Source organism: Telmatherina bonti (assembly GCF_933228915.1).
Source record: "Telmatherina bonti genome assembly, chromosome: 23".
Lineage (NCBI taxonomy): Eukaryota > Metazoa > Chordata > Actinopteri > Atheriniformes > Telmatherinidae > Telmatherina > Telmatherina bonti.
In genome coordinates, this window is record NC_136632.1 from 17,008,132 (window position 1) to 17,020,825 (window position 12,694).

General features: G+C 39.2%; 1 protein-coding gene across 1 annotated transcript in view; it reads right to left on the bottom strand.

Annotated features, from left to right (window-relative positions):
• Nucleotides 1-12,694, bottom strand: part of plxnc1 (plexin C1) — a 31,100-nt gene that overhangs the window by 2,731 nt on the left and 15,675 nt on the right. The window contains exons 17-28 of the mRNA XM_079263472.1: nucleotides 12,386-12,489; nucleotides 10,664-10,705; nucleotides 10,451-10,575; nucleotides 10,094-10,292; nucleotides 6,308-6,454; nucleotides 4,972-5,140; nucleotides 3,947-4,047; nucleotides 1,879-1,954; nucleotides 1,764-1,798; nucleotides 1,587-1,682; nucleotides 955-1,118; nucleotides 699-846 (exon numbers count right to left, since the gene is read on the bottom strand). Coding sequence (XP_079119598.1) covers nucleotides 699-846; nucleotides 955-1,118; nucleotides 1,587-1,682; nucleotides 1,764-1,798; nucleotides 1,879-1,954; nucleotides 3,947-4,047; nucleotides 4,972-5,140; nucleotides 6,308-6,454; nucleotides 10,094-10,292; nucleotides 10,451-10,575; nucleotides 10,664-10,705; nucleotides 12,386-12,489 — 1,406 coding nt within the window. The remainder of the gene's footprint in view (nucleotides 1-698; nucleotides 847-954; nucleotides 1,119-1,586; nucleotides 1,683-1,763; nucleotides 1,799-1,878; nucleotides 1,955-3,946; nucleotides 4,048-4,971; nucleotides 5,141-6,307; nucleotides 6,455-10,093; nucleotides 10,293-10,450; nucleotides 10,576-10,663; nucleotides 10,706-12,385; nucleotides 12,490-12,694) is intronic.

The window sequence follows — 12,694 nt, forward strand, 5'->3', positions numbered from 1 at the left end:
AGAAGTGGCCAGAGGGAAACTGGGAGACCCCTAAAATATTTGGAAGGTCTTCTGGTGAGATAAGACAAAAACTGAACTTTTTGGCCATAAATAATAATCACATAATAATTTCTGCATCTTGAGAACAGCATCCCCACAGTGAAGCATGGTGGTGGCAGCATCATGCTGCTGGATGTTTTTCATAGGCAGTGACTGGGAAACTGGTGATGATTGATACGAAATTATCGGGGAAAAGATGTTTCATTCTTATTGATTTAAAATGAGGTGGAAGTTTACCTTCTGACAGGAAAACACCTTCAAACACAGGGGTCTGCAACTCCAGTCCAGAGCTACCATCCTGCAGGTTTTTAGCGTTTTCCCACTGTGACACACCTGACCCAAATCAATGGATCATTAAGGCAAGTGCAGAAGATGATAAGTTGTTTGGGGACTTTTTCATTTGAATGAAGCAGGTCGTACCGGGGAAACACTAAAACCTGCAGGACGGTAGCTCTCAAGGGGCTGAGTTGGAGACCGCTGGACAAACACAATGCTAAAGAAGCGTTTAAGTTGTTTTAAGGGAAATGTTTAAGTTTGTGAGAAAAACTGACTCAAACATCAGACCTCAATGTAGCAGAGAATCTGTTGCATGATTTAAACCAGTTCTGCTTTGTCAGGATTCTTCCTGTGCTTCTTATTAGATTTATATTGCACTCTACCTTCCCCAGTTGCATCTCACTGAGAGAAAAAGAGTCCATGAAGGCCTGAGCGATGACTGACAGGCAGCCGTCCAAATGTGGAGTCTTCTCCATGTCAAAAACAAACTGCGGGTTTTTCAGGATGTTGACCCAGAAACGAAGTGGCAAACTGGTAATGGAAGAAGGATCACAACAGAGCGGGAAACAGGTTGTCGGGGTTATGACATCAGAAGACCTTGGATTTATTTTGACCTTTCACAGTGAGACCCGGCTTTACCTGTTGGTCTTCCAGATGTGCCGAATATCTGGGTCGGAGATCTTCATGTTGTCTGCTTGTGCATCCAAGAAGTCAAAGAAGAATTTGACAGCTAGTGGAGCTTTGCCTTGTGACATCCCCCAGATGGACCTGAAGAGGTTCTCCACAAATGAATGCACTGCAACCTTTTAGAGAAAGAGAAGGTGACTGGATTAGCTTCAGGTTCAAAGTTAGTCTAAATTTTATTCATTGCCTAACTCTCTGCAGGACTATCCAGTCATCTATTTTTCTTCTTCTTCTTCTGTCCTCAATACGGAAAGCAGTTAAGTCATTACACTAAATATATATATATATATATATATATATATATATATATATATATATATATATATATATATATATATATATATATATATATATATATATGTTAATCATACACTTCAATATTTAGGATAAAAATGATAAATTCTATCCATGTACTTTGAATTGTCTGCAAGGTGTAAAGTATCATATGACCATTTTAACACTGATGTCAAGTGGGAAATGTGAAAAATGACCACATAAGAGACAGATATTCTGGTATCAGTTCTGCTACAGATTGTATCAGATTGTATCAGCAAAATGAAGCCATGTGACTTCTCGGTTCCTCTTGCCTTGGTGGAGACAAGTTTGGTGAGATGCACTTCTTTCACTTTTAACTTCTTCCTCTCTGGGCTCTTCCCTTGGTCTTCGTCTACATCTGGATCAATCTGGATCAGAACACGAGTCAGCAAATGAACAAACTGATTATATGATTCACTTTTACAAATGTAAAACAAATGGTACATTACCAGATGGAAGTATTTTCTACAGAAGTTTTCTTCGTCTACAGGAAAACAAACAAAACCACTAAGTTGGGGCAACAAAAACACAACATGTTCCAGCTCTACGAAGACAGCTTTTTACCCTTCAAACTCCCCTGTGGGCTCAGAGGACGATGAGTTTTCTTTGAAAGCACTTTAATCGTTGCTCCATCAGTAACCTACAGGAGAACAGACGTTAATGCACCAACTGATGTGACACGTTAAAGAGACATACATGCATGTATTTTGCCATTAGACCATCTGTTTACATCTGACAGTCTTTGTTTTTAAATTGTGCAGCCTCACAAATATTCTCTGCTCTCTGTATCAGAAATCTTCATGGTGTCTGCTCAGGTCCAAGAAGTCGACGCACAGTTGGCTGTGTTCATTCACAACGTGGCCATATGGAGCCTTACACAAATACTTACTAAAGCAAATGTTTAAAGTAACCCATTTTACAAGTTCATTAGAAAACATGAAGAGAAATTGGAAATGCCCCATATTTTAATCTGTGTAGTGCATCTGTTTCCCCTCTTACCAGCCAGGAAACATCTGGGAACTGAGGAGATGTAAAATAAGATGATACAATTTGGCTGTCACAGTGCAGATCACCCGGCTGTGATAAAACTCAGATTCAAGAGTCTCTCTTTCCCAGAGAAAGATGATCCATGATCCCATTATGGAGCCATTAAAAACCACTCTCTGCATCAGTTTTTTTGTTCTTCATATGAAAATACTCTGTTCTTACAAGCTGTGATGACAAAGTGAGACTCAGATGAGCTTTCCATTTCCTCCCACTAACATGAATCCATCAGCTCAAATTCAATTTGCTGGTACCAGAAAGAAAGCCCAAACTTGAAAACAGAGTAAGGAAAGATGCTCATCTCTGATTTATGGTGACTGGGAAGTGCAAAACAAATTAAAATTTCAAAAAACACCTTTCAAAATTCAAAAACAAAATTACATTTGAAAAACCATTTCATAGTAGACACCAAGATTTTGTGGTATCATTGTGGGAGAAGAGTCAGTTGTGTCGTGATTTAATCACAGGGCTGTGGTGCAGTTTGTGGGTTCAACACTTGTTTTTTTCATTTTGACAAATCTTGTCAGATCATTGCTCAGATCAGTGCTTCTTCTTATTACTGTCATATGTAGGTCGCTTTGGATAAAAGCATCAGCTAAATGACTTATTATTTTTCAGATTTGAGTTTCTGATCTGTGAAACCTTTATTCTATTTGTGATATTTCAGTCCAGGTTTGAAGAGAAAGTTAAGTTTTTAAGTGTAGGTTTTTGTCAGGACCTAGTCCAATGTGGTCCAGATGCCAAAAACATCATAAAATAAGCCTAATTAGCATTTTGACAATACAAATTAGGGACATTTCATGACTTTTTTTGGCATAAAGGTGTAAAATGCCCTAAGTTGGCTCCACAAAAAGGGCAAAATATTCTATTCTACTGTCATTAGTTGATGCTTTTATCCAAAGCAACTTACATATGACAGTAAGAAGAAAAAGCGCAACAATCTGAAATGATTTTTCAACATAGTAAAGCAGGTATTGAACCCTGCAAACAACTGCACCAAAGCCCTGTGTTTAAATCACTACACTACTGACTCTTCTCTCACAAGCAGACTACAAAATCTTGGTTTCTGCTATGAAACAATGTCACAACTGTGCCATTTCTGGTGTTTAAGTCCCTCCCTTTCCGTGTAGAGCTGCCTTTTGTTAAGTTGTTTCGGGATTTATAAATGTGTTCTGCCAATTGCAAACTGTCTCGGCTCTTTTAAAAGTGTTTGCTGAAATATAAATTTGTTTCCTCAAATAGTAAATTGTTTTTTTAATTTAATTTTTTTCTAAAAAATGTAAAAATGTTTCTTGAAATATAACTTTGTTTTTAAAAATGTATATTTTTTTCTTAAAGAGGGAATTTTTTAAAATGTATTTAAATTTGTTTTTTAAAATTTAAACTTGGTTTTTTAAATTGAAATTTGTTTTTTATGTTGTGAATTGTTTTTTTAAATGTAACTTTATTTTGAAATTTTAATTAGTTTTGCACTTCCCAGCCACCATACTGATTCCATTTTCAGAAAAATAGCAACGTGTTCATGTTTTTGGTCACTGATGTAAAGATACGTGGTTTTAACTTTTATTAATCTATTAGAACATCTAACCTTATAATGCTCCAGTGTGTTGAGCATCGTCACCTCTCCAATAACCTCAGAGCTGGCATGCACTTCCTGAAGGGGGATAAATGATCCATCCTTCTCATACTCTAGTGGGAAAAAGAGAAAAATGGCTTTTACAATTCCAATCAAACGCAGGTTATTTAGGTGTTCTTTGTATGTATTATGTACAATAACCCATTCTTGATAAAGTCAAAATAACACATTTGAGATATGTTGATTAAATTAAGTCAGATTTATTTATTCTCTGTCGATCAAATCCAAATGTTTTATTTACCTAAGTAAAATCAAATTAGTTCAAATGAATCGTAAACAAGTTTAAACTGTTGTGTTTTAAATCATACAAGCATTGCTTGTTTGGTGCTGAATCATTTCTGGATTTCTTTGCTGACTTGACAAAAGTCCAGCTTCTTGAAACACTTGTCTTCCCTTCCTTTTCCTTCCTTCCTGGTGGGGACAGTTCTGATGACATCCAGTTTGTGTTGTAGTGGGTTGGTGTGTGTCAAAGAGCAAGCACTATGTGTTGGTTTCCGGTGCACCCCAGTGTTGAAACTAAGTATTCAGCACAGTCTGGAGGAGGCAGCAGGCTTACTTTAACGCCTTCTATAGTGAACATGATTAACCACTCACTGAGTTGTGTTGTCTTTCATTTAAACTTTCAGGATCATCATGACATAGATGACTAAGAATTTACACCTATAAGTCTTACAGTACTAAATTTCAGGTTCAACATATTCATAGTTTCTCTGACACAGCTGTAGCTTTTAGCAAATATAGCTGAAAGAGATGAAAATGGTATATTTGTTGAGGATTAATTACAGTCATGCATCATAAACCACCACAGCTGTGTGTGTGTATTATATATAATCCACATTGTTGTCTTTTTTTAAAAATAAAAATGACAAAAAAAAAAGACTTCTGACACAGATGTTTCAGATATTTTAAAGCACACTGATTTAAAAATCATGAAAATAAAGCAGTTATGTCTGATTATCACATGCTAAATCACTTACCAACACAAATATCTCGGAGGGTGATATTGTAGGGGAAGCCAAACTTAGCCTTGAAAGCGGTCAGGATTTTCTCTTTGAGCTGCTCCACGGTGTCACAGCTGAGCGCGTCCACTTCAAGAGGCTCACTTACCTCACTATCGCTGCCAACCCCAAACAGCACCTTCAGCTTCTGGAAACAGAAACACGGAAGCCACAGATTGCTCATTTTCTTATTACTAGCAAAAACAACATGCACACCAGAATTTTTACTTTATTTTTTATTTATGTCCTTATGTCACAATTCATTCATCATTTATACACTCAGACAAATACAGATTAGTGACTCTACGCCAGAATTAATATGTGAATGCACTGCTTGCATAGTCCGCACTGATTCATCTAGAAACAGGCCCACAAAAGAGGAAAAACCACCGTTATTCACTTTAGTTATCACAGCCTCACAACAACATGAGCTGCAGTTTCTTTTCCAGAGAGGTGTGGAGAATAAAAGCTTGTATCGATCTTAGTTCCATCGACACTTTAGAGAACGATGCCCACAGCATCTAATGAATGGTAATGAACAGAAAAGTGCGATAGTTGTTTGTTAGATTGGAATAAAATTGTCATGGTTGCTGTGCTGTGCGTCAAGTCAGGGAAGTAGTGGAGAGACGGAAAAAAGAGAACAGAGAAGATCGCACCTTGGTAGGAAATTTATGAAAGAAAAAGCATACGTACGTATATATACACCACTGATGCTAAATGGCTCGAGAGTCACAATTTCTGTCACCACTAAATAAATCTATCACAGATGTAAAACAATATTGGGTCATTTTCAGTCTTAATTTTTGAAGCAAGATTGTTCCTTCCTGCTTCGCAGACTGAGTGAGCTGAGTTCCTTGAAGTCTATTTACAACAAAATCCTTGTATTATGCTGTAGATTTAGCAATCTGATCATCTGTTTCTGGCAGTCTGAACATTTCAACAAGGTTTAAAAATGTAATTATGCAAAAAATAAAAGTTGCAAATAAAGCTACATTGTGTTAAATTAAATGTGCTCTGCATTACCTGTTCAAAAGAGCCTCACACACACACACACAGAGGTGGTAAATTATCAATCATTGTGTGCAGCCAATGCAGCTGGAGCCGATCCCAGCAATCATTAGGTGAGAGGCAGGTACATGGACAGGTATCCAGGCCATTCATCCATGCATGTGTATATGTATGCATGTATTTATGTATGTATGCATGTATGTAAGCATACATGCATGTATGTATGTATAAATGTATGTAAACCTCCACACAGGAAAGACACTTCTATTTGGGCTCAGGTGCCTTATTTGTGTGTGTTTGTGCGTACCAGGGAGCTGAAATCTTGAGCCTGCCACAGCAGCCAGTCTTCACTGAGTGTGTACAGAGCTTTTTCCGTCACACTATCCACCGGCCCTTTGGCGATATGCTGTGTGAGAGCGCTCACCATGAGGAACATGTGCTGGCCGACAGTTTCCTGCAGAGTGTGAGACATGTGAACATCAGCTGACTGTGCAAACAATTTGTTAGAAACTCAAAAGAAATCTCTTTTAAGTACTTAATGGACAATTAATTTGCTTCTTATTTGTAGCAAACACCAGGATTTACACAATAAACAAACTGACAGATGATTACATTATAACCAACAACATATTCATTAAAATGATAATAAATTGTGTGTGGTACACAGTAGCAGAACCAAATGAAGATCGTACTGATGATGTTGATAACTCTCCTCTTTAAGTTACAGAAAATACTCGTAACCATGGTGGTGTTTCTTTTGTTTTTGTAACGAAACTGTCATGACTTATATTAGCATTGTAAATATAGTCCCTGCAAAATAGAGTTTACCCGGTAACAGCGGATCTTTTTTCTGAAAAAATGACCCAGACTGTTTGCTTCTGACACTTGCATGATCTGTATGTGTAGCTACATAATCATTTAGCCACTTTACAGGAATTGCACCCATTTACAACATGCTCCAAGCTGCATCAACACAAAGTTCTCCAATATTTCTACCAGTACAGACAAGCATCACACACTCAAAATATGAGTAAACACAGCCACACCCCTGCACATACACTGCTTTCTCCTTCTGTTGTTTTCTTTGAACCTTTAGATACTTCATGTTTCTCTAAATGTGCAGATGATGCTTAGTTTGTGTGTTGAGGTTGTGTGGTATTTGCTTGTTTTCTACTTTTCTGCTTGTTCTGTTCTCCCTTTTTCTCTTCTTTCTCCACTCTTTTTATTCTTTTTTTCTTTTCCCCCATCCTCTTTCCCTTTTTTTTCCCCACTTCTCATCATTTTCCTCTCCTGTCTCTCTCCCTTTGGTCCGGTCCAGTAGTTATAAACAGAAAAAACAAACAAACAATAACAACAAAAATGTATGATGTAAATAATAAAATCAAGAACAAAAATGAAGAATGAAGGTCAGCTTCCTCTTGAAAGACTAAATTTGTTGAGCACAACTTGGCAGCCGGACCACCATTCGGCTGTCAGGATGCTGGACAAGACAAATTAAAAAAGAAATGAGCAGGCAGGCATGCTAATTATATGCTAACCGTGTATTATCCATAAATAGAATATAATAACCGGTTAGATAAAATGTGAACAAGTTTTTTTTTTGTGTGTGTGTGTGTGTTAACATGCTAACTTGAAAACCACGTCAGTTGCATGTAATATTTTATGAAAATATATTGGTCGTCACTCTTTGATCTGATGTTAGCCTTCCCTCTCCTGCATTAAATCTTTACCTGCTTTGTGTTATTTTGGGTTGTGGGAGAGCTGATTTGATCCTGACCAGCTTTTTAGAATACACTGACCAGATGATGGTTTTAAAGGAATCCGTGTCAAGAATTTCTAAGTCCTGGACTGATAAGCTTCACATAACCCATACATCTGATGCTACTCAAAACTGTTAAAGGATACAGATAATACAGATTAATTCTGATCTGATCTTTTGTGGTAGGAAAAACTTTTCTGCACTTGTGTTAATTTCATCATATCTCCAAAAAAAGACGTTAATAAAACATACTGGCAGTGCCAGGAATTACTTTCAATAAGGAAATAAAACCAAGCAAAGTCAACAATATAAGAGAAGGAGCGAGTGTCATGCGCTTAAAAAAAATGGTCTGTTTTAAGCCTTTGTGTTTTCCTTTTTCTTTCACCACATGTCGGTTTCAGTGGCAGACATTTCTGAGTATTTACAGCCGATATTAAGTGTTTTATGTTTCTCAATTTTCAAAAGCATCTCGACGAACCTGTATGACGATGCAAGGGAGGTTTATTTTAAGTCACATGCATTTTCTAAAAATTTTTAGATGGGGTGTAAATTCTTTTTTCAACACAGCATTCAACCCTCTCTCTTTTACTTCCTGAGGAAGTTTTGATTTAGCAGAGTTAACAGGAATCCGACAGACCATGCAACATGCTTCATAGCCATCTGTTGATGAAGCGGCATCAGAGCCAGTGACTCAAAAAAAAAAAACAACAAAAAAAACAAAACAGAACAAGCTGATCAAGAAAACCGGCTCTATGTATAGGGGTCTGATCTGCAGTCCTTTGAGCTGATACTTTTTAAAGGCGAATGTTGCAAAAGCTGTTCAACATAATTGACAAAACTGTACATCTTCATTTTAACACTGAATAAACAACAGGTGAGTTCAGTCAGAGAAAGAACTTGTAACAGGAATACTCAGGAATACCTGTTCACAATTAGATAAATTTTAAATTGATGTCTAACCAGAACCGAAAATTATTGCTGCTTTATATGCTGCAAAACTACTTTCCCATTTGGATTGTAAATGAATTTTATTAAATTTCAACATGATCTAGGTAGCATCAAATAACTCAATTTGATTCAGTTTAAATCTGAAATCTTCTCACACTAATCCTTTATCCATCCATTCATCTATCCATTCTACCCAGCTTATCCGGGGTCGGGTCGCACAGACAGCAGCCTAAGGAGGGAAACCCAGACCTCACTTTCCCCAGCCACATTTGCCAACTCTATGGGGAGATCCCAAGGTGTTCTCAGGCCAGCCGAGAGATATAATCCCTCCAGCGTGTCCTAGGTCTCCCCTGGGGTCTCCTCCTGCAGGGATGTGCCCGGAATGCCTCACCAGGGAGGCGTCCAGGAGGCATCCTGACCCAATACCCGAGCCACCTCAACTGTCTCCTCTCGATGCGGAGGAGCGGTGGCTCTACTCTGAGCCCCTCCCGGATGACTGAGCTCCTCACCCTGTCTTGAAAGGGAAAGCCCGGCCACCCTGCGGAGGAAACTCATTTCAGCCGCCTGTATACGAGATCTTTCAGTCACAAACCACATCTCAGATGAGGGTAGGAGCATAGATCGCATAGATCGACTGGTAAATCGAGAGCTTTGCCTTTAGACTCAGCTCATTCTTCACCACGACAGATCGACACAGAGTCCACATTACTGCAGACGCCGCATGGATCCGTCTGTCAATCTCACGCTACATCCTTCCCTCACTCGTGAACAAGACCTCAAGATATTTAAACTCCTCCACTTGAGGCAGGACCTCACTCCCGACTTGGAGAGGGCAATCCACCTTATTCTGGCTGAGGACCATGGTCTCAGATTTGGAGGCGCCAATTCTCACCCCAGCCACTTCACATCCCAGCCGCTTCACACTTGGCTGTGAATCATTCAAGTGAGAGCTGGAGATCACGGCAAGATGAAGCCAACAGGACCACGTTATCTGCAAAAAGCAGAGATCCGCTCCTGAGGCCACCAAGCCAGATCCCCTCAACCCCTTGGCTGCGCCTAGAAAGTCTGTCCATATAAGTTATGAACAGAATCGGTGATAAAGGGCAGCCTTGGTGGAATCCAACCCTCACTGGAATGAGTCCGACATCCTTTAAATTGTAAAAATAATTCTCACAATCAAGTATACCTTGGTTGTTAAATAGCCATGTCTGATTAGAAACAAGCAGGCTTGTTTGTGACTCTCAGTTATTTAGCAAATTGTTAGCAGTTCATAAATCGCCTGCACAATTCACCACTCCAATCTGAACCTGTTTTGGATGATGTAATTCTAGTCTAGCAACTCTAAATGATTATTATCATCATCAGTTGCATTTAGAGGAAACAGACCCGCAGGAAGCCGTAGAGACAGATGGACATCCAGTTGGTCAGCAGCTTCTCCACTGTGGACTCTGTGCGACGTAGCAGCAGTTTGGGCTGTGTATTACTGTGTCGCTCCATCAGATCCTTTAGAAGAACCTTCATCACCTCTGTGAGGTATGTCAAGTTACTGTGAAGTGCCACAGTGAGTAGTGATGCCAGTGCACACCTGAAACAGAAGCAAGCAAAATGGTGCATCAACTCTAAAGAAGAAAAGAAGTGATGCTAAATAAAACTTCATAAAAAAGTTAAATGAGCTTTGTAAAAAGAAGAAAAGTTGTGACATGTTACATGTGAGCGACACACCCCACAACAAAGCAAACTTACTTGTCTTTGATGGTAAAGCTCTTCTGCTCTTCCAGAGCGTGCACCATAGAGGTGAGAAAGAGCTGGTCCTGGATCAGACGGGAGAAACCCTGGCAACACTCATCGAGCTGAACCATCTCTCCGTCCTGATCCCAGAGAAGACAAAGCAAAACATCACTGATATTGACGCAGCTGTCTAAACATCAGCAGAAAAGTGCTGTTGTGAAACCTTACCTGACCAATGTCTTTGACACACAATGTCATCAAGGTTTCACTCTGGAAAGCAAAGAAAATTATTCTGTTAAACTGACAGTCATAACATACTACATATTTCTGAATTCAGGATACAATACTATTCAATATGATACAGTAGAATACAGCAAGGTTCACTCTGATGTTGTCTTCTTAGAGAAATTTGTCTTCGTCTTAAATGCCGCACACATACATTTTATCAGTTACAACAGAAAAAAAACACACTCACTGGCCACTTCATCAGGTACACCTTTTTGATTGCTTGCTAACACAAACAGCTAATCAACCAATCACATGGCAGCAACTCAATGTATTTAGTCACGTACAGTACACAGACTATATAATCTACAGAGGACAGAGTAGACTGGACACACTGGTAGGAGCTGAAAGAAAGCCAATAACTCAAATAACCACTGATTACAACAAAACATGCAGAATACCATATCTGAACGCACATCATGTCTAACCTTGAGGCAGATGTCCACAGCAGCTGGAAACTGAGGCTGCAAATCACACAGAATCACTAAAACTGGACAAAACGACGGAAAAATGTCACCTGATCTTTGAGTTTTCATTTCAGTCGCAACATTCCCATGGCGGGGTGAGAATTTGGTGGAAACAAGTTGAAAGAATGACATTATCCTGACTGGTATCAACAGTTAAGGTTGGTGGTATGAGTATTGTCTTTGACCATATCCATCCCTTTGTGACCACAGTGAACCATCCTCTGATGGACACTTCTAATGGGATAATGCACAATGTCCCAAAGCTCAAATCATCTCCAACTGGTTTCTTGAACATGAATATGAACTCATTGGTTCATTCATTATCCTAACCACTTAACCCGATGAAGGGTCGTGGGGAAGTTGGAGCCTATCCCAGTAGTCTTTGGGCAAAAGGGAGGGTACACCCTGGACAGCTAGCCAGTCCATCGCAGGGCGACTATGAACTCATTCTACTCCGATGGCCTCTACAGTCACCAGAACTCAATCCAACAGAGCATCTTGGGGATGTGGTGGAACAGGGGATTGTTATCATGGATGTGCAGTCAACAAACGTGTGATACCATCATGTCAAAATGGACTAAAATCTCTGAGGAACTCAGTGGTAGTCCAGGGTATACATGGGTATATGGAGTATACAGACTTCTTTTCAGTCAGCATTGAGGATACCCACTTCTAAAGCATCTGTGATGCTGGTTTTACAATTACAAACATCCCCATGAATGTACAGCAGCTCAGCTAATGATACCAAATCCACAATGGTCCAGTTGGCCAGCAGCTGCATTAATTTTACCCTGAACATAGACATAATAAAGATGTTTATATATATAGCAGCCATATCTTTTTTTTAAGGACAAAAATTGAGAGTAGACACACTTCTTGAGGGACCATGACACCACTGGAGGAACCGATGCTGATCTGAAGACAAAAGCGGGTCCAATCAGGCACTAGCAAGGCCTACTTAACACCACTGTCACCATTGTTAAAGCAAACTTGCAAGGCCATCTGAACTAATATACATTGTACCCAAACAGCAGAAAGGCACCATAAAAATATTACACAAACCCCAGACACAAACTATTATTTTCAAAATGTTTGATGCAGGTATGAACACAGGGGTTAATAGTCAGTTGTTGTGTAAAAGCAATGAATTTACAGCACAAAATAGTCAAAATTTCTTTCCATGATCGCTTCAGTTCACCTCAGGAAAAAAGATTTTTGAAGCAAAGTGTTTGTAGTCCAGGAAAGGAATTGTTCCGACATTCTCCAACAGCTCATCTCTGTCAGTCTGCAGATCCACAAAACCTGTGGAGGAAAATTAAATGAAGCTGTGTTATCAGCTGCAGTCAACATGCAGAGGAAAAATGCAGAAGGTGAAGAGAAACTTGTGAAGCAAGCTTTTCACAAAAAGAGGATGTAGAAGTGTCTGCTAATGTGTGCAATGATGCTGCAATCAACACACCAGTGCTAACACATGAAAATATGGACAGAGAAATGTTGTTAAGTTATT